This window comes from Genypterus blacodes, unplaced genomic scaffold, assembly GCF_046128005.1.
Source record: "Genypterus blacodes isolate CSIRO-AG114 ecotype Tasmania unplaced genomic scaffold, CSIRO-AGI_Gbla_v1 ptg000085l_1, whole genome shotgun sequence".
NCBI classification, from domain to species: domain Eukaryota; kingdom Metazoa; phylum Chordata; class Actinopteri; order Ophidiiformes; family Ophidiidae; genus Genypterus; species Genypterus blacodes.
This window is the reverse complement of record NW_027466890.1, coordinates 1381226-1406057: the sequence shown is the minus strand read 5'-3', so window position 1 is coordinate 1406057 and position 24832 is coordinate 1381226. Positions and strand designations below refer to the sequence as shown.

At 42.0% G+C, this 24832-nt stretch overlaps 4 protein-coding genes and 5 non-coding genes across 11 annotated transcripts; 2 read left to right on the top strand and 7 right to left on the bottom strand.

Moving 5' to 3' along the window:
* Window positions 1–34: 34 nt before the first annotated feature.
* surf1 (SURF1 cytochrome c oxidase assembly factor) lies at window positions 35–5099 on the top strand. Of its 2 annotated transcripts, XM_076158699.1 has the most exons (9): window positions 2409–2580; window positions 2726–2792; window positions 3173–3303; window positions 3393–3475; window positions 3875–4066; window positions 4188–4260; window positions 4431–4593; window positions 4748–4829; window positions 4910–5099. In XM_076158699.1, the coding sequence occupies exons 1-9, from the start codon at window positions 2539–2541 to the stop codon at window positions 4974–4976; spliced, it is 900 nt and encodes a 299-aa protein (XP_076014814.1). In that variant the 5' UTR covers window positions 2409–2538; the 3' UTR covers window positions 4977–5099. The 2 variants fall into 2 exon arrangements, with proteins under 2 accessions (XP_076014815.1, XP_076014814.1); XM_076158700.1 differs by lacking the exons at window positions 2409–2580; window positions 2726–2792 and adding an exon at window positions 35–71.
* surf6 (surfeit 6) lies at window positions 600–2414 on the bottom strand. Its single transcript, XM_076158695.1, has 3 exons — window positions 2192–2414; window positions 1547–1842; window positions 600–1403 (listed from the first exon to the last, which is right to left on the bottom strand). Exons 1-3 carry the CDS (start codon window positions 2280–2282, stop codon window positions 711–713), a joined length of 1080 nt encoding a protein of 359 aa, XP_076014810.1. The 5' UTR covers window positions 2283–2414; the 3' UTR covers window positions 600–710.
* Window positions 5100–6704: 1605 nt separating the features above from the next.
* Window positions 6705–9181, bottom strand: rpl7a (ribosomal protein L7a; the record flags this gene model as incomplete). The annotated part of the gene is made up of 7 exons (XM_076158670.1): window positions 6705–6843; window positions 6936–7005; window positions 7637–7767; window positions 8029–8108; window positions 8343–8483; window positions 8718–8867; window positions 9052–9181. Coding segments are annotated over 7 exons (807 nt in total), but the record flags the coding sequence as incomplete, so codon positions are not given.
* Window positions 7225–7299, bottom strand: LOC143007405 (small nucleolar RNA SNORD36). Its single transcript, XR_012964467.1, has one exon. It is a non-coding gene; the product is annotated as a small nucleolar RNA SNORD36 (small nucleolar RNA).
* LOC143007410 (small nucleolar RNA SNORD36) lies at window positions 7895–7969 on the bottom strand. Its single transcript, XR_012964471.1, has one exon. It is a non-coding gene; the product is annotated as a small nucleolar RNA SNORD36 (small nucleolar RNA).
* Window positions 8187–8257, bottom strand: LOC143007411 (small nucleolar RNA SNORD36). Its single transcript, XR_012964472.1, has one exon. It is a non-coding gene; the product is annotated as a small nucleolar RNA SNORD36 (small nucleolar RNA).
* Window positions 8559–8629, bottom strand: LOC143007412 (small nucleolar RNA SNORD24). The gene has a single exon (XR_012964473.1). It is a non-coding gene; the product is annotated as a small nucleolar RNA SNORD24 (small nucleolar RNA).
* LOC143007413 (small nucleolar RNA SNORD24) lies at window positions 8943–9011 on the bottom strand. The gene has a single exon (XR_012964474.1). It is a non-coding gene; the product is annotated as a small nucleolar RNA SNORD24 (small nucleolar RNA).
* A 1560-nt stretch (window positions 9182–10741) lies between the features above and the next one.
* usp20 (ubiquitin specific peptidase 20) lies at window positions 10742–23056 on the top strand. 2 transcript variants are annotated; one of them, XM_076158679.1, is made up of 24 exons: window positions 10742–11333; window positions 11565–11618; window positions 13470–13532; window positions 13645–13785; window positions 13969–14071; window positions 14342–14411; window positions 14536–14649; window positions 14770–14848; window positions 15119–15617; window positions 15761–15910; window positions 16013–16125; window positions 16354–16526; window positions 16735–16829; window positions 16932–16965; window positions 17127–17172; window positions 17264–17444; window positions 17579–17705; window positions 17826–17995; window positions 18435–18516; window positions 18774–18882; window positions 18966–19068; window positions 19163–19231; window positions 19336–19506; window positions 19854–23056. In XM_076158679.1, exons 1-23 carry the CDS (start codon window positions 11256–11258, stop codon window positions 19491–19493), a joined length of 2811 nt encoding a protein of 936 aa, XP_076014794.1. In that variant the 5' UTR covers window positions 10742–11255; the 3' UTR covers window positions 19494–19506; window positions 19854–23056. The 2 variants fall into 2 exon arrangements, with proteins under 2 accessions (XP_076014794.1, XP_076014796.1); XM_076158681.1 differs by having other exon boundaries at window positions 11267–11333; window positions 13686–13785.
* Window positions 23057–24832: the final 1776 nt, after the last annotated feature.

The window sequence follows — 24832 nt, the reverse complement described above, 5'->3', positions numbered from 1 at the left end:
CCAATCCCTGGCGCTGAGCTCTCCAGTGAGCATTTTCCAACAGTGCAAGATGATCAGAAATGACAACAAAGGTAGTATTTCAGAGAAAGAAAGAAAGAAAGAAAGAAAGAAAGAAAGTTATTTTCTCACCTGCAAGGTGAATGTTTCCAAAGTGACATCATCCCACTCACAACAAGGGCAATTTAGTTACTTGGGAGGTGGATTGATCCATCCAAAAAAGGAGCCACCAAGAAATTAATCAATCAAGTGACTGAATAAATAATCAAAAAGGATTTTAGTGATTCAAGACTCATCTTGGTCGTTTCTCAGATAAATATGTAAGCCAAAGCAAGTACCAGCAGTCCCCAGGTAAGAATGAAATACATTTTTTTGATTAACAATGAATTAATTAAAATGTTCAATGTTGATACAGTGTGCTAGCTAGTGTGAAACACTGTGTGTATGATACACACCACCAGTGTGTGAATGTGAGGTGTGTCAAGCTTTTCATTTTTTCCCTACATATCAGGAGAAACTGTGTGGAGAAAAAGTGACTGAATAAATGATCAAATCATATCACAGATAAATGTCAGCCAAAGCAAGTACAGGCAGTCCCCAGGTTAACAATAATACACCTTTAATTGATTGACAGGAAAATAACCAACAGATTAATCATTAACCAGAAGAATCACTGGAAGAGGGATGAGAGTAAAGTCCATGTTATCTTCAGCCTACATGGCGGCCTTCTTCAAGTCCCCAGGCAGCACTCGACCCTTCTTCCTCGCCCGATCCTTCTTCTTCTCCGTTTTCATATCCTTGCGTTTCTTCAGGTTTTTCCGTCGTTTGTCCTGCCGGTGCTGCATCTTCTCAGCCACATTCTCGCTCCTCTTGTCCCAGCGCTTCTGCCGTTGGCACTGCGTCTTCTCCTTCTTCTTCAGCGAGGCTCTCAGCATGCCCTCGTCGTCTTTGATCTTGATTCCCTCAGCCTTGTACAGCACGTTGGTCCACTTCATCTTCTCCTCCATCTCGCGGGCTTTGTCCTCGTCTTTCTCCCTCAGCTGCTCCAGCTTTGCTTTGCGAGCTTCCACCCGGCTGAGCAGCTGCTTGTAGTTCTTCCCCGTCAGCGGCGTCAGCTGGCCCTTGACACCTTGTTTTTTGTTCTTCTTTTTCTGGACCTTGTCGACATATCCCTCTTCCACAGTCTCCACCTTGTTGAAGACGATGGCCGTCTCATTTCTTTTGCTAGGGGCCGTGGCTGGAAGTGGCTCTTCCTGTTTGATGTCCTGTTCTTGGTTTTGGCTGCTTTTGGCTGCCAGCTGCTTCATTCGAAACTCTTTTTTCTTCCTCTTCTTGCGCTCTCGTTCCAGCTTTCGCTTTTCTCGCTTTGCCTGGACGGCTCCCGACGATGGATCCTTTGGGGGTCCCTGATAAAACAAAAATATCACACAACCAGTTCATTTAAATTGAATTCAGCGTTTCCTATATTTAAATAGTAAATACGAACACACACACTGTCTAACATGATGAGTGAGTGGAGTTTTCAGGACCATCTCTAAGTATTGCATACCTGCCCTCTGGTCTCTTCAATCTTTTCATGTAATCTCCTGCGTAGAACATCTACTGTGGAGAAGCTGGAGATAGCACTTCCACCTTTGGGTGTCTGTGTTGTATTCATGATCTCAGGTTTGGATCCATTCTGTTTTGCTGTGTCTGGGCCTTTCTGTGCTGCTGGAGACGGTCCAGACTTCTGTTGGGGTTTAGGAGCGTTCATCTTCTCATCTGGCCGCTTGTCTTTAAACCGTTTCTTTTTACATTTATTCTTCTTCTTTGGGGGAACACCGTCATTTTTCACCTTAATTTGACCTACACAGAGAGATGATGTTGTTATGCGTGTTATGGAGAAACAGAGATATAGGTATATTAAGACATGACAGGCTGTTGTTGTTGATGATGTTTAGGATGTTTTCAGGTCATTTAGGGTGACATTTCCAATCAGGCAATCACAGGGCAGCAAATATGACAACATTACTCCGACATAGCTACAAAATCAATTATCTAGAGATGCATTACTCTTTTAAACTCTTAATAATTACTTGTGCTAATGATCTAAACGTTTATTTCTCAGACACATTTTGTTTTTGTCTATGTTACACCTACATGCCCAGTGCCATCTTGTTTCAAGAATTAGTAGTTGTAACACGTTTATACTTACCAAACGATCTCTTCCTTGGCTCTTGATCTCGCTGAGCAAAGAGTTTACTGGCGAGTTTCTGCATATAAGCATCCTTAGAGGCGAGATCCATGACGACGACGACTGACGGGTTTTAAATATTAATAATCCAGATTATGACCCACACCAATATCACAATTGACAGGCTTTAAAAAGTATTTCGCATTGTAAACACGTGGGTAAACTCAAGTGAGGGCGGAGAGTCACCGACCCGGAAGGAGTAACAGCAAAAACAGTCCCTCCTTCATGAGAAACTAGCTGGTTATGTAGCCGGAAACTATTTGTCCTTTACTCACGCCACACATTTGTTGTTGAGTTTTTGTTTTAACATGGCCTGTCTGAGATCAATGCTGGCGGCTTTCAGAAAGCAGGTACGTTATTGTCGTGGATGTGAAGCTCGGTGTTCTGTTTTTACGTCACAAATCAACGTCGCTGTGTCTCTTTCGTTTTTACAATTGTACAATTCGTTATAACACGAATTAAATTGTGCGTGTATTTGATATTATATTATTGCAGCCGCATGTCATTCACATCAAGAGGACTCTGATTCTGTCCAGACTGCCACGCGTCAAACGTGAACATGGTAATAAAGGCGCTTTATTCTACACAATCCCGACAGGTGGAAAGAAACACATGATAATTAACAGTTCATTTATTTAATACAAATGTACGGTTTTAATTTTTGCGATTTCCCATATTTTTCTTAGTTTTTATGAATTAAATATTGTTTTCCTCTACTACGTCTATCTGACAGTTAAGAAAACAAAATTGCCAATACTTCCTACCACTCTGCAAACAGTAAATACTCCCAAAACACTGGATAGTACTTTTGATTTAGATACTTTTGTACATTTTACTGATGAAAGTATTCGTGCATGAACTTAACTTGGATTAGAGCACTTCTTCCTCCATTGTACTCGGATGTGTTGTTCACACTCGGTCCTGTTTATTGTGAATACCCAGGTGGGCTCCTTAACTTTGGGCAACAGGCTCTGTGCTCCACAGCTGCCAGAGCTGAGAAAGGTGAAGACTATCTCCTCAAGTGGCTCCTGCTTCTGATCCCTGCTACCACCTTTGGCCTTGGTACATGGCAGGTAAGAGCCTGTTCACTCTGTTGTCACTTCACAAAACAAATCATGATGATATTAATGACAGTGACTAAGATGTGTTCTGATTTGACAAGATGAAACGCCGTCAGTGGAAATTGCATCTGATTGACGAGCTGCGCAGGCTCACTACTGCTGAACCGATTCCTCTTCCTCTTGAGTAAGTGCATGCAAGAATGTAGAAGGTGCTGCATCCTGGGTGCATGTTCCTACCACACACATCAGAAATTCACACTGAGATGTTATCCATAGTCGACTAGACACACAAGCAAAAGCAAAAAAGCAAGTAAAAAAACAGTGAGATAGTTCATAGTCAATATGATTGTTTTTAAACACTTTGGCCAAATGTATGTGGACACCTGACCATCACATAGTGGCTGGACATCCCATTCTAAAACTATGGGTATTAATAGACTTAATAGACAAGCTCCAAACATCTACCGCTTTTGAAGCAACAAAACAATCTCATTTTGCTGATGGGTATGCATGAAAAATATCCCAGCTGAGACTACAGACACTATATACCTGAGGATTGTGTATATATATATTGTGATTCTAGTCCCCTTGAGCTAAATCACCTGGAGTACAGAAGGGTTCGAGTGCGTGGACATTACGTTCACTCGAAGGAGCTGTATATTCTGCCACGCTCACCAGTCGACCCAGAGAAAGAGGCCAGGGAAGCGGGCAGGCTGACCTCTAGTGGAGAGACTGGCGCAAATGTCATCACCCCATTCTACTGCTCTGATCTCGGGTAAGACACAAGAAAAATCACACCCCGTTGTGCCTTGCCAACACACACTCACCTGAAACAATTGAAAATATTACAAACTGACCTCATCCTGAATCCACTGCTGACTTGTTTTCTGCTGCAGCATCACTATACTTGTGAACAGAGGATACGTCCCTAAACAGAAGATAAGACCAGAGACCAGGATGAAGGGACAGGTTTGTATTTAAAAATGTTACACCAATTGTGTTACCATTCCTGTCACAGACACTACCAATCAATTGACAAACTTCTTTCTAGACAAAGTAGTTGGCTCATATTTCTTTACACCCCATTCTACCTTTCATAATACTAATAATTATTTAATAATAATAATATTCCATTGCAGGCAGAAGGTGAGATGGAAGTGATCGGGGTTGTCAGGCTGACAGAGATACGCAAACCTTTTGTGCCGAGCAATGATGTGGAGAGAAACCGTTGGCATTACCGTGATCTGGAGGCCATGTGCAGCGTCACTGGAGCTGAGCCCATCTTCATAGATGCCGACTTTGGTAAGAATTCACAAACAATGCACCGGCGCTCCTGGCCACAAAATAGTAAAGATTAAATGTACATTGTGACTTATGAGACTCTTGAGGTCTGCAGAAAAGTGAACTCTCGCTTCTGTCCCAAGTAGTGTAAATCAATCTTTCTTCCATTATACAGGGAGCACAATTCCAGGTGGACCAATAGGTGGACAGACCAGAGTCACACTGAGGAATGAACACATGCAGTATATAATAACATGGTAGGGGTGATATACAAGTCAAAATGTCAAGGTAGTTATCCTGCATTTGTGAAGTACTAATCGCCATCTTGTGTTTGTAGGTACGGCCTGTGTGCAGCAACGTCCTACATGTGGTATGCTAAATTCATCAAGAAGATTCCACTGTGAAACCAATAGAAGAGATTTTCTCATCAGAAATGTTTCACTTCTGATGAAACGAACAACCAAACATTCATTGATACATATGTAAATAGATGTAGACTCTCAATAAACATGAATATCAGAATCACAGTTTTTGGATTGCTACATTTCTCATACACAACATATTGACATATCCCATAAGGTATTGTGGATTTCTAGAGCTGGAAGCGCTGTGGTTTACACTGAATTGTAGATGCAAATTAATTCTTACAAGTAGTGAAATGGAGATCACCTGAGTGCAGTTAATGTGTCTGAGATTGTAGTATAAGGACACCTGTGTCTGGAAGGTCCAGTCACTGGTTCATCTGTATTCCTGCTACAATTACAGGATGGAGACAAAGGAACACTCCAAGCAACTCAGAGAGAAGATTGAAATATATAAGACCATGGCTCCAAAAACATCTCCAAGTCACTAAACATCCCCCAGAGTTCATTTAAATCCATCAAGAAATGGAAGGAGTATGGCACTTGTATAAATCTGCCTAGAGCTGGCCGCCTTCACAAACTGAGTGACTGGGCAAGGAGACTGGTGAGGGAGGCCAGCAAGACACCTATGGCCACTCCGAAGGAGTTAAAAGCTTCAGTGGCGAAGATTGGAGATACTGCCCGGTTTGGAGATGTTGCCCGGGTTCTTCTCCAGTCGAGGCTGTATGGGAGAGTGGCAAAGAGAAAGCCACTGTTAAACTCTCAAACTGGAGTTCACCCAAAGGCATGCGTGAGACTCCAAAGTCAATTGGAAGATGGTTCTTTGATCTGATGAGACAATTAAGCTTTTTGGTGAAACTAGTCGCTATGTTTAGCAAACACCAAACAAGCACGGCGGTGGCAGCATCATGCTTCTCAGCAGCGAGCCCTAGGAGGCTTGTAAGGGTAGAGGAAAATGATTGCAGCAAAATGTTGGGAAATCCTGGAGGACAATCTGACTTAAGTCTGCAAGAGAGCTACAATTTCAGAGATTTTCCAGAAAGACAAAGACCCAATGCATGCAGTAAAAGCTTCACAGAAATGGTTTGAAGATAACCATGTCAATGTTCTGGAGTGGCCGAGTCAAAGCCAGACCTCAATCAAAACGAGAATGTGGCTGGACTTGAAAAGAGCTGTTCCCAACAAATCCCCAAGCAACCTCACAGAGCTTGAGCTGTCGCAAGGAAGAATGGAAAACAATTGCAGTGTCCAGACACAAAGGCCTGATTCACTACCATCCACACACTCGGCTTTAGTGGCAGCCACAGGTGCATCTACTAATTTTAAATTAAACAGGGGAATACTCGCACAATCATTTTGCATGTTTTTGATATTGACTTTTCTTTGAAAAACCTTTCACTTTGACATTCACGACGCCATGTAAATTCTTGTCAGAGAAGCCAAGTTATATGGACTGGATGTCATCATAAAAGCAATAAAAAGGGAAAAACATTCAGGTGTGTATTCTTTCTGTGCAGTGCATTTTGTTTGTGTAGCTCATTTTGACTGGTAACTTCGTTTCTTTTATCACAAACATCCCCATCACCCCTTCCAACTCATTTCCCACTCGACACAAACAATTCAACTTGCAGAATACTTCTCCTTGGAACTATTGAAGCTGATTAATATCCAGTTTATTCCGTACAGATTCTCCACTATCACCCAACAATGTTAGGTCACTAGTCTTCAGTTCCATCATTATTTAGTTGTGACAATAAAAACAATGCAACAGACTGTCTCAATAACAAATTTATTTTTAAACAGATTAACCAAGCTTGGTTGCCAATTCCTTGGCCTTTGCCTTCTCCAGCTTGTTGATGCGAGCTGTGGATTTGGGGCCCATGATGCCACCTCCCCAGTGACGACGGATCTGGAAAAATAAGGGTTGAAGGGTTAGATGCTGGTGTCGAGACTCGGCAGATAATTGATAAGAAATTCTGTTATTTCTATAAGAACACTCACCTCCTCGTATCTGTCATTGTAGTTGGTCTTGATGGCTTCCACCAGCTTGGCAAGTGCACCTTTGTCCTCACTAGGAAAATAAATCCAAAGGTTTACCACATTACAGTCCAACAGTTGACCAAATACCCATGTCAAAACCTTTTTTAACAGCATGTGCATTTGAGTAAATCCATAACTGACAAACATACTTGCTAACTCAAACATTTTCCCTGCTCTTTACATTAAATGATTCTGATCGAGTAGTGCAATATCTACACTTGTGTAGATCATCAATTGTCAGGTTGTGGTCTCTGCTCAGGGTTAAAAAGCTCGTGTTTTGATCCACACAGAGGATTCAGGTGAAGAAATTCAAACATCATTGCAGGAGACAACCTTTAAATGAAATACTTAAGATACCAAATAACTTGCACTCTGCCAAAAAAAAGAAAAGCCGTGGCTTTGTTGCCTGGCAGGATCAGTAGCCAATCTGTCACTAACTAAACCAAAGTCTATGGACGACTAAAAACTGAAAAGACAAAATGAGTTGCGCTCATTGGAAGGCTTAATTTCTCGTAAGAGATGGCCGTCAGCCTTTATCTGTTGTGACACGCCATACGAACTTAACTTTACTTGGGGTACAGTGCCCATATTTCAGGTGTACATCAAACTGGAGAATATGTCCATCATGTGTGGCCAGCACTGCTTAGTTTGTGTGTACTTACGGGTTTGTCTGTGTGAACGCAACTGAAGTGCACGTCTTCCTGTGCACCAGTCTGCCGAGCCTGGCCTTGCCCTTGACAATGCAGTATGGGACACCCATCTTGCGGCACAGAGCAGGCAGGAAGACGACCAGCTAGAAAAGAAGAACTTGTTTGAGAAAAGTTCTTTTGGAAAAATGCATCTAAACCACTTTGCTTTCCCCCCCAACATTAGTAGCATAAATTACATGCAGTCAAAACCCGCATCTTTGGGTTGTGGTCACAGCTCAGGGTTAAAAAGCTCGTGTTTTGATCCACACAGAGGATTCAGGTGAAGAAATTCAGACATCATTGCAAGTGACCACTTGCCAAACTTAAATATACAGATTTTCATGCAGCTATGCTTCCAAACAAACCTCAATTGGATCAACATCATGGGCAATCACTACCAGTTGGGCCTTCTTGCTCTCCACCAGGGAGGTGACGGTGTTGACACCTGTAGGGCAGAGGATAAATTTGAACCACTTAATTTCTGATCAGCAAACACCATAAGGAGTACATTAAAAATATGGCCAGTGCTCAGGGTTAAAAAGCTCAAAGAACATCAGCAAATGTCAGGTGATAAATGTAAGGTCATCATTGCATTCAGGCCAAGGAGAATATCATGTGTACACAACATCTGCACTGCAGATGAAGGCACTATAATCCACAACATAAAAATATGACTTACCTGCACGGAGAACAGGGGGCCTCTTGGTGGGGGTATCTCCCTTTCCAGCAGCCTTCTGCTCAGCGCGGGCCATCAGCCTCTGTTTCTTCTCCTGTTTGGTCTCTGGCCTGTATTTGTGAGCCAGCTTGAACAGCTGTGTGGCTAAAGAGGAACATGTACATTACAATCCAAATCAATCGACCAACAGAAATAGAAAGTCAAATGTGATTCAATAATTGCATCAGTGATCTTGGTGGAAGTGTCAGCATTGCTGTTAAGATAGCAAATATTATTTCACATCATTTGCAAAGTAGTAAGGATCAATTTGCTATACTTGGCAGCTTTCTCTCTTATCAATGTGGAAAACGGACACTGTCCATCTTATCTGGGGCTTACCAGTCTGGCGGTCCAGGGCCTGGGTGAACTGGTTGATCGCAGGGGGGACCTTCAGACGCTTGTACAAGATGGAGCGCTGCCTCTGCAGGCGGACGTAACGAGGCCATTTGACAAAACGCGTCAAATCACGCTTGGGCTGAATATCCTGGCCTGTGGAGAAAAAACCCCAATAAGACATGTGTTAATTTGGATAAAAGCATGATGCAATTTTGTCTCTAATCCCAGTGCATCAGCGATCTTGGTGGGTTGTCTGCATTATTATTAAGATAGCAAATATTCTTTACATCATCTGCACCTGGCACGTTACCAAAGCCAAGATTTCCCCAAAACTTACCGATGCCAAAGTTCTTTGGCCTCTTCTCAAACAGGGGGTTCACTACTTTCTTGGCCTCATGTTTCTTGGCCACGGAAGGGGCCGGTGCCACCTTCTTCCCCTTTGCCTTCTTTCCCTTAGGCTGTTGAGAAAGACATTAGGACACATTAGATCAGCCAAACTCTAGTACTACTATCACATTTTTTCCCGGACCGATTCACCAGTGGTGAAAGATTGCCAGCTTGCGGCTGAACACTCAAAAGCATCAGCGCAAATTTATTATTAAGGAAATGCCATAGTCAAATAATTGCACTGTCACTGAATCAACAGATGTGGCATCACATGCGGGATAAATAGCCCAACTGGTCTAAGTTATCTCCAGCACAATATATGCGGAATTAGGAAAATCGAGGCTGGAAATAGAAATGTAGCACTGCGGGGTCGGCTTGTGAATTAGCCTGGATTACACTTCTCCATGCTGGATCATCATGAAAGCATGCCATTCAAACTGACTAGCTTTATTTTGCTACAACCGCGCAAGCTATTGGATCTAATAACCCTACTTTGTAACATAAGTATCTATGAAGTTACTGGCTACTTCTGCGACGCATAACGCGTTCTTACTTTGTAAAGCTGAAGAACTGCACAGGCCCATGACACTGCCTAGAAATACTACTTGACGCCAAGTACCACACTAGACGCCGTTAACCAAAAAAGGTTATATTGCCATTATTACAAACACGAAATTAAGTTGAGGGTTACTCTAAAGTGCAAATCACATTCATAGAACCAGCAAGTATACGCGTAAGTCTCAATAATTCCAGCGTGTCGCCCAACGTTAGCATTAGCATCCCGACATTGCTATTCAGACCGGCTACACCAATGGTCCAACTAAAAATCTAATTATGTCCCAAAAAGCAAGCCATCGACAGTCAATATAGACATAAAATGAAAGAACATTCTTCGTACAAGCGATAAACATAACTTACACCACGATGACATGCATTTCAATCAGGATGCACACAGATACAAGAGCTACAATAAATTCTCTGAGGGAAAAGCTACTGCACCTACCATGTTGGTTCAGTAGAAAAGGACAAGCACAGGATCCTAGGGGGCGTAAATACCGCGAGGCTTGCAGCGTGATTACGTTGACGTGGTTATGCACTGATCCGGGATCAGATATTACAAACACTGATAATACAGCTTTATCGAATAAAAACAACACTAAACCGACCTCCGATCAGGGATAAAATCCAATGTAAAACAGTTTGTACGTCATATTCAGTGGACAGGCGATCAAATAATAGCTTAATAAACATAAGAAGTACGCAACCAAGGACTTCAGTCCACGTCCTTGAATTAAGTACTTGTTTATATTGTCAATGAGTAAATATCACCATAACAGTTATTAGGTAACGCAAATTCATTTCTAGATGCTTTACATGCAATTTATCAATCCACAGACCAACAAGGACACCTGTTCAGTCTGTATGTAGTCATGAAATGGAGAAACTTCCTTTGCTTGATTGTTATATGCCTGTTTCATCTTCCTGATTTGTTTTTGGTGGTAATTGGTAATTGATCCACCAACCACTGTTTTGACGTGGATGAGAATAGTGTTTGTTAGGTCATGGTGACGTAACCGCGTTCTCTCCGCCCCCGGCGCTGCGTCGCGTCGCTCTCGGGATGGAGGGAGGGGGTGGGGGGGTTGTTTGGGATAGTGGGCCGGGGTATCGCGACGCTTTCCCCGGCTGTTCTCTATGTCTAGCCAGCCTCCGATCGTCTGCCTTTCACCCAGAATGACTTGTTTAAAAGGAGAAGAATGACAGATTCAGATTGACATCGAGGCAGCTCTTTATGTTGGTACATACGAGTCTCCCTCACTCGTTATCGCTGCAGCCACAACATGATATCTGAGCATTCGTAGGTAACAAATCAGGCCTTTGTTTTTTGTTTTTTACCACGCACAGCTGTCATATTCTGAGAATGGACGAATGACCCAGCTAGATAGCTACTGTCAAAACACTAGATTTGAAAATGGACCAAAACAATAACATGTGTTTGAGTTATTAGTTTGGAGGTGCAGATGTCTGTGGTCCTAAGTTCTCTGTAGATCGAAGCTAGCGTTAGCCACGACAGCTTGTTATCTCAACTGTTTCTGTATTATAAATACCACCTGTCAAGATAAATAAGAGGTCCCCCCGTGAGAAGAGGCAGCAGCTATGGCTGAACAAGACATTTGTCCCCATCTGGACTCCATAGGAGAGGTGACCAAAGAGGACCTCCTCCAGAAATCGAAGGTGGGTTTTCTGTCTCATCCAGTCGTTTCAAAGCTCTGTGTCAAGTGTCGGTGATTTCCAGTCCAGCTGTGTTTGCCACAGAGACAGTCCGGTGTCCATCAGCACTCAGTGTGATAACACGGACTGGAGTTTTTACTGGAGGCTTTGTTTCTTTGTGTCTATGTCTGCAGTTAACCCTTAAACTACTAACACCGCGTATGCATATATTGCTTTTTTCTTCTCCTGCTGCAGGGAACTTGCCAGTCCTGTGCAGCAGGGGGTGCAAACCTGTGGGCCTGTCTGCAGGTAGGACAGACTCAAATGCTGTTTTATTGGACTTTTGCTGGATAATGCCAAGTGTTGCATTGGAACATGGAGTTACACGTTACAGAGCGGTTCTACTGTACTGTCTGAATAACAATTTGTTTGCTATTATGCCGTGAAGTTCTCTCATAGATGAACACAGAGTATAAGGGTGTTTCACGATGACATGTTGATGAACAGCTGCCATATTGTTATACAGCGACTCACAATGCATCGTCCTACATAGACATTGTTGGAAAAAAAATCAGTATGTGAAATATTTTGGATATTCAGTTTGTGTAATTACAAGAGAAGGTGAAGAAAAATGAGCACAGGACACTTGAGCAACACGACATGAATAAATGCACTTTACAGTATGAGACAAAATCATATTACCAAAAGAAGTTTATAGTGCAGTGCGGTCTCACTGCTGTGTGCTAACCTGTACTTCGCACACCCACATGCTGCCTCCATGGGGGAAGATGTGGATGCATAACTGATTGTAAAAGTCACTATTAGAATAAAGTAAATACATATTAAGGTCCATGTAGGTAACATAGCCACAAGTCGTCATGAAAAGCCAAAAGTCCAAAGCCAAGAATGTGAACTTAATACAAAACATTGAGGCATTAACTGATCCACTACGCTGTAAACTACACTGTTTGCAATCCACAATGGAGGTGCCTAGTTTTCAAATGGGGTCAGGTGACCGCACTAATCACGTCCTATAGTCTGTATTAAACTGCATTCCTTTCTATTACAACATATTTGCAGCAGATATTAAGTACAATTTCAAAGGAGGTGACTGTGCCTCTAAAAACAAAACAATTAAAAAAAATAACTGGCGGTGTGGTAAAAATCCATAAAAACATTGGCGTAGGCTAGTTCCTGTACAAAGCTCCTGCAAGAGAGAAACAAAACAATATGAATCTATGGAATTCTGTCCAGAACACATGAGAATCACTGAGCAGACACACCCTGCTATGCATCAGTTGGTAGCACGCATAGATATTGTGGAACAACATCAAGCACTGCTGGTACTGCAGTGCTTTACACTGTAGAGAAAAGAAATGAAAGACAGCCCTGCTCTTCACTGTAAGGGAATTAACAGTTAATTCTATCAGCAGCATAGCTAGTTGACACACTGCAGGATGAGTCAATTTTTCAGTAACACATTAAGTCTGTCGGTGTGGTTATCTACTTCACTGTTCTGAAATGCAAACATTTATCTGAAGTGTGCCAAAAGCTATGCAGTTAAAAAATTAAAACACACCAAACTTCAATACTAACTTTGGTTATCTAGACAGTTTTCACATTTCAATTGATGGTTATTTGTTCCTTTCAGATTGTGCATATTTGTATAGTTCTGAGATACATGAGGAATATAGGTCACTAAGATTTTCTGCATACGTGCAAACTTGTGCACTAAAGCACAAAAGTAGAGGTTGTGGTTATTATTATTTAGGCTGCACCACAGGAATGAAAAACAGGTACATTTTTAGGGTGAGCTGCACGGAGATAGATTAGATTGCAGTCGAGATTTATGCTGTTATATAATTGAAGATTACCTAGATTAACTACACACACATACATCATTTTTTTCCTTCCTTTTTTCTGGGTGGGCTCACTTACCATATTCACATTTGTTGCCTGTCCAGGGATTTAACTTGTAAAATCAGGCACATGCTCGCTAGTCTCAGCCACTTCTGCTCCCATACACATACAATGCATACATGCAAACTGTAGATACATACACAAATGAAATAAATGTAGAAATGTTTACTGGCATGCCATCTTTTAAGGAATGTATTTCCTGTATAGAACCTAGCCTGATCCAATGTTTCTGCACTGTAGATTGACTGCACATATGTTGGTTGTGGAGAGTCCTACTCTGATCACAGCACCCTGCATGCACAGGTAAAACCTCTTCATGATAAATATTATTATCGTCATGATTATACAAGGCAAGTCAATTCATTTAAAAGTGAAGATCCCATCTATGCATTGACTTTGTGAACATTCCCGCTAGACTAAGAAGCACAACCTGACAGTGAACTTGACGACATTCAGGATCTGGTGTTATGTGTGTGAGCGCGAGGTGTTTTTGGAGCAGAAGCCTGCCCTGTTGCCCTTGCCTGCTGCACATCACCACTGTAAAACCACAGAGCAGGTATGGCTTCACCACCACAAGGGCAGCTCTCATTGATTATCTTCCATCTCTCCCTGCTTGGTGACTTTCAATGAAAACACTACATGTGCAGATAGATTACACGTACAGATGTTATTTCAAACGTACACAGCTTGTTCCTTACATACCTTTTTATTAATAGTCTTCACAAATTATTCTCTCAAGGATGTAGCACATCAGCCAGCAGGCCATCCGTTAAAAGCAGTACCGATTGCTGTTGCTGAGGAAGAAGGTTCAGAGTCAGAGGAGGATGAGCTTAAACCCAGAGGTACAACAACACCACTGTTAACATAATTGGAAGTACTCTTACTATTAGATGACACAGGAGGTGTAGAATATAACTGCACCAATACCTAATAATAGTGATGATAATTATAATTAACCCTGTGTGGAGGAGTCTTCACATTGTGGCTTATTCTAAAAATATGGCTTTGATAATACCCTGTGCTAAAAATGTGATCAATCTGCTTAGTTGAACAACTTAGTGCCTCTTGAGGAACACAAGTTCATTGCTTCTGGTTCCCTCTGTTGTTTGTAGGTTTGACAGGGATGAAAAATATCGGAAACTCCTGCTACATGAATGCAGCCCTTCAAGCTCTGTCCAACTGGTGAGGACACTTCCCCTCTTCACATTTGGCAGGGATACGTGCAACTCACAGTTTCTGCGTTTATTCGTGCTCGAGAATTGATAAACAGTTTGGCTGATGTGATGTTTCCCTTCTTTCCCATCAGTCCACCTCTCACTCAGTTCTTCCTGGACTGCAGCGGATTGGTTCGGACGGATAAGAAGCCGGCTCTGTGCAAGAGCTACCAGAAGCTCATCTCAGAACTCTGGCATAAGAAGCGGTAATCAACACATATTTGTGGCATAGAGATATATATACACATAACCACAATTCATACACGTAATTTAACAGTTATCAGTGATTTATACTGTTTTTCATTATGACCCGCCTCTCCTCCCAGGCCCAGCTATGTCGTCCCTACCACTGTGTCCCATGGCATCAAATTAGTAAACCCCATGTTTCGTGGGTACGCACAGCAGGTAAAGCTCCTTACTACACCGGACACAACGCCACTGCCTGATATTGTTGTGAAAAGATGCGATCCCTTTGTTTTGTCAATATTTCTTAATTATAGAACAATTAATGATTAATGATGTCTATGGGACTAAGTTCAGAATCACCAAGTATGGTTGCACACCCTAATGTGCTGTCTCATTTTTGCCCATTGACACATTTACACACGCACCTCCGTGTATGTTGCCATATTCATGCATCCTTAGTATTTCTTACTTGTTTGTGCTTTGCTACAGGACACTCAGGAGTTCCTGCGCTGTCTGATGGACCAGCTACACGAGGAGCTGAAGGAGCCCCTGACTGAGTGCAGCATGAGTGGCGAGGGGAGTGACGGGGATGAGAGAAGGGATGGAGATCGCTCCCCGTCGGAGGATGAATTCCTCTCCTGCGACTCCGGCTCCAGCAGCGATCGAGGGGAGGGCGGAGGCGCGGCAGACACTGAGCTGCTTGTGCAAGATGAATGCGATGGCACCAGGCCGCGGGCCATCACACCTGGGGGGTTGATCTCGGAGAAGGAGAGGCTGAAGGAAAAAAGGGTGACCGGGTCACCCCTGCATGGCGGCTCGCAAGAGATGGACGAAGATGCTGATGTGGATACCGCAGCAGTCGAGGGGGCTCCTGAGCAGGAGGCAGAAGAGGAGGTGACGTCAACCCAAAACACTGAGGCTCAAAATCAAGAGAACAACCAGACAGCCAATACAGGGCAAGCACAAGGCCAGAGCAACAACACCTCAGGTATAAGAGCCAGCGGCTCTACCAGAGTGTTAGAAAATGGAGTAGTCACTGTAACGTTTGATATTTATGTGGAAAAAGTCACAAGGATAATGTACTTTTTTAGAATGTTCCTTTTTTTGAGCATCTGTTATTCTGCTTTACAGAGCCAGACAATGAAGCCTCTATGGCTCCGCCTCAGTCTACTCACTGTAGTCCTGTGCGAACTCTTCAGGAGTTGCATCCCAAACTCTCCTCCAGCCCCCCTCGCTGCAGCCCTCTTCGCTCTGTAGGGCCCACATACCCGTTTAAAAAAGGTGCGGAAACATCTGGGATTCGATCACTTTTCCATTCTGCACTCGGAGAACCCTCGTCACTGTTGAGTTTGTCCTCTGTAATTCTTCCTCTGTGTCTTCCAGCTCAGCTGCTGCTCAGTGCCAGGAAGAAGAAACAGTCTCACTATCGAAGCGTGATCTCTGACATTTTTGACGGATCTATCCTCAGTCTGGTCCAGTGTTTAACCTGTGATAGGGTGAGCTGTGCTTCACATGTTTGAACACTAGGGGATGCTATTTACAGTCAGAAAACAACATTTTAGTTACTTGCTAAATAATACAGGCAAAATTTCAATGGAATGTTGGATGTGTAGTTATGTCTTATGTTCCTCCCAGGCTAGATTTGTTTAGAAACAACTCTTACCAGAGGGCCATTAATCCAATAGAGATAAGGCGAGTAAAGCAGTCCTCTGGATGTCTGGCAGGTCTCTACGACGGTGGAAACCTTTCAAGACCTCTCCCTCCCTATCCCTGGTAAAGAAGACTTGGCAAAACTCCATTCCTCCATCCATCAGAACCTGCCAGCCAAGACAGGCGTGTGTCCAGACACTTACGGCTCACAGGGGTGGATCTCATACATTATGGACTCCATACGCCGGTCAGTGGACCTTGTTTATCTGACAGGGGGAATTGACAGAACTCTGCATACTTAGCTCAGTATGAAATAAGCAAGAAACCTTTTTCAGTTTCTTAGCCCACATAAGGATAATTTAGCCATCGTCATGATTGCTTTGAGGATACAGACCATAAGGCCCTGTGGTGGATAATGGTTGTGATCGCCTCTCTTTGTGGTTGCATTTGTTTAGGCTTGTAGTGTCGTGTATCCCAACTTGGTTTTGGGGTCCCATGGTAACCTTAGAAGACTGCCTGGCTGCCTTCTTTGCTGCTGATGAGCTGAAAGGTGAAACAAATACTGGGCTCTATAGCAACGTTGTACTGTTCTATCTTAATATGCTAGAACATAAAATTTAAGATTTAATCTAACCAAATGTATGTCTTTCAGGTGACAACATGTACAGCTGCGAGAGATGTAAAAAGTATGTACGGAAAGTCACATTTTCTTAATTTGATGCTGCAATTGTTCAGTTTGTTTGTAATCGTTCAACAATAAGCTAAACGGAGAACACAAATTATCTCGTATTTCATAGATAATTTGTTGAAATATAAATGTACTTACACCGCTCTCTTTTTTTCGTAGGTTGAGGAATGGTGTGAAATTTTGCAAAGTACTTAGACTTCCAGAGGTACAGATGCAAATCTTCTCTCTGTCTCGCGCTTGGTAGAAAACAGGCTTACTTTATGGCTGATGCGTTTGTGTCTAAATGTATTTTGCAGATTCTGTGCATTCACCTGAAGCGTTTCCGGCACGAGGTGATGTATTCCTTCAAGATCAGCAGCCACGTATCCTTTCCGCTCGAGGGCCTGGAGATGCGACCCTTCCTGGCTAAAGAGAGTCCGTCCCAAGTCACCACTTACGACCTGCTGTCAGTCATTTGTCACCACGGCACTGCAGGAAGTACGAGATAACTGAATTACCTTCCAGATACAGGCACATCAGAAATGTTATATCCTTTTTGGTTAATATCTCACCATAATAAGCAAAGACAAGGATATGCTCCCTCTTCTCTAACATTTACCTTGGTTCTCCAGGTGGACACTACATTGCGTACTGTCAGAACGTGATTAACGGCCAGTGGTATGAGTTTGATGACCAGTATGTCACAGAAGTCCACGAAACAGTGGTGCAGAATGCAGAAGCTTATGTGTTGTTCTATAGGTGAGTGCTGGACAAATCTGTGAAAACACCGATGATGATGATTTCTACAGTATACTTTCTTATACTCTGCGATAAATATGCTTTATTATCCTGCTTTTTTTGTTCTCTCGCTGTATGCAGAAAAAGCAGTGAGGAGTCGGTGAGGGAGAGGCAAAGAGTTGTGGCTCTGGCTAATATGAAGGAGCCCAGCCTGTTGGAGTTTTACATCTCCAGAGAATGGCTCAATAAGTTCAACACCTTCACTGAACCGGGCCCCATCAGCAACCACACATTCCTCTGTCAGCATGGAGGTGTGTGTGGTTTAACATCTGTGCATTGCGTAAAAAGGAAAATATGTAGCAATTTCCTAACTCTGTAGTAAAAGATATGGCATATCTGCAGGGAGTTGTTGCTGCTCTGTATTGTGCAACAGTAACTATGCCAAGTGTGCATATTTCAGGCTTCCCTACCGATGTAAGCCACATCTGGTGTGTGTTCTGCTTTGGAACACAACAGTGAATTCAGTCCACTCCCAAATCTCCAAAGTCTTCTCTTCATAATCCCCACAAAGGCCTTTTGGAGGATGATAAATAAATAACCGTTGTATTTGAGATATTTATCTTCTTTACTTGATAGTTATCTTTTGTTTACTTCGCAGTTTTATGTGTTTCTTGCGTTGGAGATGACGTCTTAGCTGCGAGAGTGCTTGATGCTGCTTTTAATGATAAATGTTATCTTATCTGTGTCCAGGGATTCCACCTAATAAATACCACTACATAGATGACCTGGTTGTGATAGTTCCCCAGAATGTTTGGGAGTACCTTTACAACAGGTAAATATGTGACACGCTTTTAGTAACTACTCAGAAACTCATGCATATCAAAATCTTGCCATGATGGTACTTGTAAGCTAAAGGCCGAGTTGAAAGCTGATTGAATAATGCTTCAAATTGTTGCTTAGCTTTAGTATTTTCCACCACAGTCCACAGTCGTTCGTGACCATTGATATGAATATTGATTTTACTGATATGCACTGTGTATAATTGTGATTCTTCATCCTCCATCCCTTGTTAATGGTTCCTCTGCACAGTTTTGGGGGCGGCCCAGCGGTCAACCATCTGTATATGTGCGCCATCTGCCAGGTGGAGATTGAAGCTCTGGCTAAACGGCGAAAAATGGAAATAGACACTTTTATTAAGGTATATGCCTGCATGCAGAATCTTTTAGTGTTTATTTATACCTAGTGCTAGATTTTGAATGATCTGCTTGTTCTTGTTTAAAGCTGAATAAAGAGTTTCAGGCTGAGGAGGCTCCAACAGTGATCCTGTGTATCAGCATGCAGTGGTTCAGAGAGTGGGAGAGCTTTGTTAAGGGCAAAGACAATGGTACGACACAACACCTGCACAAATACCATAGTGCGGTAAAGTCCCGCTTCTTTTCAATGTCAAATATTTTAATACACTACTATGCTTTTCTCAGAGCCACCTGGACCCATTGACAACAGTAAAATTGGTGTTATGAAAGGAGGACACATACAACTTAAACAAGGTGAACCTCAGCAGTAATATGCCGTACATAAAAGCTTGAATGAAGAAGACAGCTGTCTGTCCATGAAAGACGGGGTGAACTAAAAATTTCTCGCTGCCCCTCAGGTGCTGACTATGGTCAGATCTCAGAGGAGACATGGCAGTACCTGTTGGGTATCTATGGTGGAGGCCCTGAGATTGCGGTGAGGCAGACAGTGGCCCCAGCCGATCCTGACAGTCTTCACGGAGAGAGGAAGATCGAGGCAGAGACCCGAGCACTTTGAGATAAGATGAGAGGTTGTAAGCTTTACTCAAGTAAATTCTCTCTCTCTCTCTCTCTCTCTCTCTCTCTCTCTCTCTCTCTCTCTCTCTCTCTCTCTCTCTCTCTCTCTCTGTCTCTGTCTCTGTCTCGTCTCTCTCTCAAATTAAATTTGTGCAATGTCTAACGCTTTACTGGAAGAATTCTCTAATCTTACTGGCCGTAAATTATTTCCACCCACTTTGCTGACGTCAGCTCGTGACCTCATACATACGGTCTTGCCAACAAACACGATAGCTCCACATGTGAGAAAGAATAATGGAGGCCAAACATCCAGTGAATACAAATCTATAAATCTGATGTATGCTGTCTGTGTGCTCCCCAGGGTACTTGACGTCCTTTCCCCTCCTGCCCTTGCAGGAATCTGCGGAATTTGCACCTTGGTGAAGAAGCCTCATGTGAGCACTTTGTAAATGTAGCAGCGTATTGCTCTGAAGGCCCGACAAAAGCAGGCAAAAGGGTACTTGTAACTTTATTATAGATTATTTATTGGAAAGGTCTGATCCTCAATGTTCCAGTGTAAAATTAAGACATGGTGTCACACCTGGAGCACTTTTTCAGTAGCTGTGGTGTTTCAGTAGCCGCTGTAGTGACTAGGTGTCATACTGCTAAGCTGGCTGTGGCAAGCAGACGGCTGGTGTCTCAGACCTAGATGCCGAGAGGAACACAACTATGCTTTGTTTGAGGACTGTACAATTTTCATTGGAGTCAACACCTAAGAGACATTTGAGAACACGCTTGCTATTCTTTTACCTGTTTGTGTAGATACATACCCACAATTGACTTTTTATTTAACAAGTTCAGAAAAAAATGAGAGGTACTGCATTACTCATCCATACTTTTGCACCTTCGACCTTAAATATAAAATATAACTGAGCCCCTCAGGAATGGAAGTTGAAACACTAACCATATTGAACAGAATAACGTGTGCATGCACATGTTTTGAAATACTCTTAATTTGAATTTCAAAGGCTTCACATTGCATGTAACTGCAGCTCCCTTTTTCTTTGAGTTGTCATATTGATATACACAGATTGTTAGATGAATAGATAAGTCAAAGTTAGTAAATGTTAGGAAATGTTGATTAAGCCCTTATCAGTTTATGCCAAAGAATAGTACATCCATAAAAATGTATATGAGCATATACGTAGATACCCTGGTATGAATACATGTAGACGCAGTAGAGGAATAACAACTGACACATTTCTGAAAACTAACTTATTTCAATCATCCCATGAACAGATTAAAAAGTGCAGGGGCTAACTAGAAAGAGGATTATGATGCAGTACATCTGGTGGTGAATTTACTGACAACATTGTGTAACAACATTTTTCGCATTTCACACGCATTGCCTCACATTCATTAGAAGGATTCGGAATCCCAGCCATTGTGCAATTTTCTGGTACTCCATCAACTCAAGAGAGGGCAGTATTATCTGGAAACAGTAATATTGTATTGTGTAACAAATCAAGTATAGGAAGTGTATACAAACAGAAACAACAGGACAATATAGGAAACTGTGTTTGATTATTTGAATAATTAAATAGATTTATTACCTCATAATTTATTGATTTGCATGGGAAATCTTATGAAAATGAAATGAAAATCTTAGAAAGCTGGATAGTTAAGTAGAGGAAGTACACTGAATCTGCACGGTCTCAAAGTTTATAGTAATATTTTCTAATTTAACATAATTCTTTAAATTTTGTCTCCTTATCATGTTTTGTATGAAGTGAAGACTGATGTGTGTGTCATCTCTGAGGATTTCAGACACTTTTTAGCATTGCCACTTTTCAAAAATGTTTAAAGTCAATCCTGTGCATTATTCTTCATTTTTCACTTCCTATTTTAACTCAAAAGAATTTCGAAAAGAGAACACCTGTAGTGATCCATTTTCTTGGCAACCAGTTACCTGTCCGTTAGTTGGTGCTGGCCAATGTTGGCATGTCTGTGATTTTAAATAATTTGTGAGAAAATACTGAGTAGAGACAAAGACACTTTGTCAAAGTGTAGAGACAAAGATACAAAGACACTTTGCCTCTACACTATCTTGCTCTCTGAAATCAAGTTAAAATCTGAAATCTGTTGTGTATTTACCAAATAATGCTGTTCACTTTCAGACATATTGGAAAGGTAAACGTGAGCTGGGGAAATGGCATCATGTGGCAGTAATAAGTGTCATTTTGATCTGCATGGAGATATTTAACATCCATGCAATAGATCTTGATGTTTGCTTGTTGTCTTTTTGTAATTGTTCTTGTCTTTTCAATACAGTTTTTGTGTAACTACATTGGCACAATGAGATCTGAAATGCTGAGGAAAATCACAAATAGCTCCACATTTAATCCAGATGACTACAATGTTTTTGAAATGCAACAACAGAATGATCCTCTTACCAGCAAATTTCACTTCTCTTACGATATCTTGTTGTATTGTGTGTTATTCAGGGGATGATGTCTGAATAGCCTTCATAAAGATGTACAGTCAAAATGTCAAAATTAATGACTGAATATGAGTTTCTTCTTATACTGCAATCTCAGCTCCTTTTCTGTTAATTTGTTAATCAAAGTCCTCGATTAGTGGTTTCCTCAAAAAATGCATCCTCTTCAGATCTTTTCTGTGTTTCTTTTTTACTAATGACCTTACTAATGAGTTGTGTCAGAGGCATTCAGGGGAAGAGACTAGTCGAAAGTCCACACATCTCATCTCTCTCAAGTGCAACAGGGTGTTTTGCAATATTAATGTCTGCAGATCTACTCAGATATTCACAGAAGTGATCCTCAGAAGGGCGGCTGTAACATTCCCCTGGCTATACATTCAGCAAGGCAACCAAAAAGTAACATAAAATACCAGAGAACCCTTGTTTATTTGTTTACACGACCAAGGAGCTATTCATAATTTTTTAAGAGATAATATTGATTTGTCAAATTGTCTTGCAACTGTTTTTGTACTCTTCGTGTTTGTCTTTTTTTCTGTTCAAACATGTCCAGGCAGTATCTACTCAAGAAAATACTTCTTCTATAGGAAAGTGTAGGCTGTGTTTAGCCTATTTCCATTTAATTTTTGGGTTAGTGCAATGAAGAAAAACGAGAAAGGACAGAAATACTGCAATCTGAATTCACTATCAAAGAGGTAAAAACAGCTTCCAGCACAGACGGGGGCAGTACAGCACATTATATTGCAGTTTTAAGAAATGTTGCGTGATAATGTCTTAATTATTCCCACCCCTGAATTGTGACAGCACATAGCCACTTAATATTCCACTGACGGAAATTCAACCATTGCTGTGGTTTGGCAGAATTCATCAATTATACCTGCACTAGCATCAGAAAGCATAAAAGGATGAAACTGACTCGTGATCTTCCTACATTTGCAGTGTGTGTGGCTGTTGTGGTCATGATAATGGTGATGCTTTGAACAACATGGGTCTTCAGTGGTCGATCTCAATTCAGTGGGATCTCTTAGTGTCTAGATATCATGTAAATTACTCATGACTGGTTAAATTATTAAAAGTTGCCTGGTCTTTCACTTGTACTTGTTTTGTCTGTTATTTTTCCTGGCTTGACCTGAGAGCTACAGAAATATGTTACATAAATGACTAGACAAAATGTAAGAGATACATATACAGTATATTGAACATACAGCATGTCATCTACTGGTTATGATCATGTCTGCACAGCAGGCTTAGAATGTTCTGCAACTATTGTACAAATATTTATACATATACATATATATACATGGCATCATGTGGCCATATGTATATATAATATATATAAATATATATTTACATATATTGCTTCATTATCCAGGTTTTCACTTGGCTGTTATTATTGAAATGCAAAGATTAACAAAGATTTCTGCAAATCAGACAAAAGCATATTAGGTATATTTTTCAAATTGTAACTATCCCTTTGAGAAAAAGAGTAAGTCGGCAGCTGTGATGTCATCTCGAGTCCCATGCTTATGCTGAGCTTCATCCAGCAGCCCAGACAAGAGGCAGACAGAGAGGAAAGCACGCTGATAAAAGGATACGATGCACACACTGAGCATCCATGGAGACGGCAGCAATAGCACACTGGACAAGGCAGGTAGGAGCCAAAATATATCTTATTCTGACATACACTGAGGAAGAGAGTGACTTCTCTTTTTCTTCCACGCATAGGTACAGCTGCTCCATCTGCCCCAGTTACCAAAACACTGGCATGTATCCTGCACTGCATGTGTTTGTGTGTGTCTGAGCTTTGATATGATTACAGATCGTATGCGTGGCGGTTACACCCAAGATGGGATATTTACTTGGATGCTCTAAGGATTACATTTAATCAAATACCAGGAATACTGCTGAATAATGGCATATCCTAAGGCGGCGCTCCTACAGGACTTTGATCCTTGTCGACATGACAAAATAATCCAGGAGTGCAGGGGTGTATTAGGTTGGCTGTGGCAGGGATGTCCCCTGCTGTGTCCCCTCACCAAGATGGGATGGGTGTGGCAAGTAACAGCAGCTCACTTGTCCTTCCCACATTGATGATTTATGTGTTTGGCATGCCCTTTTATTGCCTCTGTGTGTGCCAGGGAGCTTTGTAGGATGCTGTGATTTTGACAGAGGGTTACATGTTCTGAGAGGGCAGGTTAAGGACTGTCTTGATGAACTGGAATAATTACCAATTATGCATGGAAAATAAGTGTCATCCTCTCTGTCAAAGGAAAATGTACTGATCTACAGAGCAATAATGTGTGATATATTGACTTTAATAAGCCATCAATTACTGTTGTGGTAAGCTTGGCGTTGAGAGAATGAAACAATTGGAGAGGTATCTGAGTTGAGAGGCTTTTCCTGTGTTCCATAAACCGCACAACCCCAGGAATCACTAGTGTAATCGAGCGTCTGTAAACATACAGCATTAGAACCACACCAACAAGCAGCCAGGCAGCCAAGACATTAGAACCGCCCCCAAAGGTGGTAGAGGGTCTTTGTGTGCCCCATCAGCAATGCATCTGGAGCTGGTGCTCCGTGTGCACCCCACTAGTGGTCTGGAGTCACCAGCATGGCTGGGAGAGAGGGCAAAATACGGCCAGGGCTGCTGGAGGGCTCTATTAGCCCAGCCATGACCATCTAGTAAATCCTCTCCTGTGCCGCTTGTTGTTAAGTGTGAGTCAGCCAGTGAGGCCGCAGTTGGCTGGGTTGTGCAGAGCTGGTCTCGATCCAGAAACATCGATCCGGACTTCTCAGCAGACCAACAGATCCATGGGGTTGATGTATAAATCCCGAAATTGGTGAGCCTGAATTTATGCACAATCTTC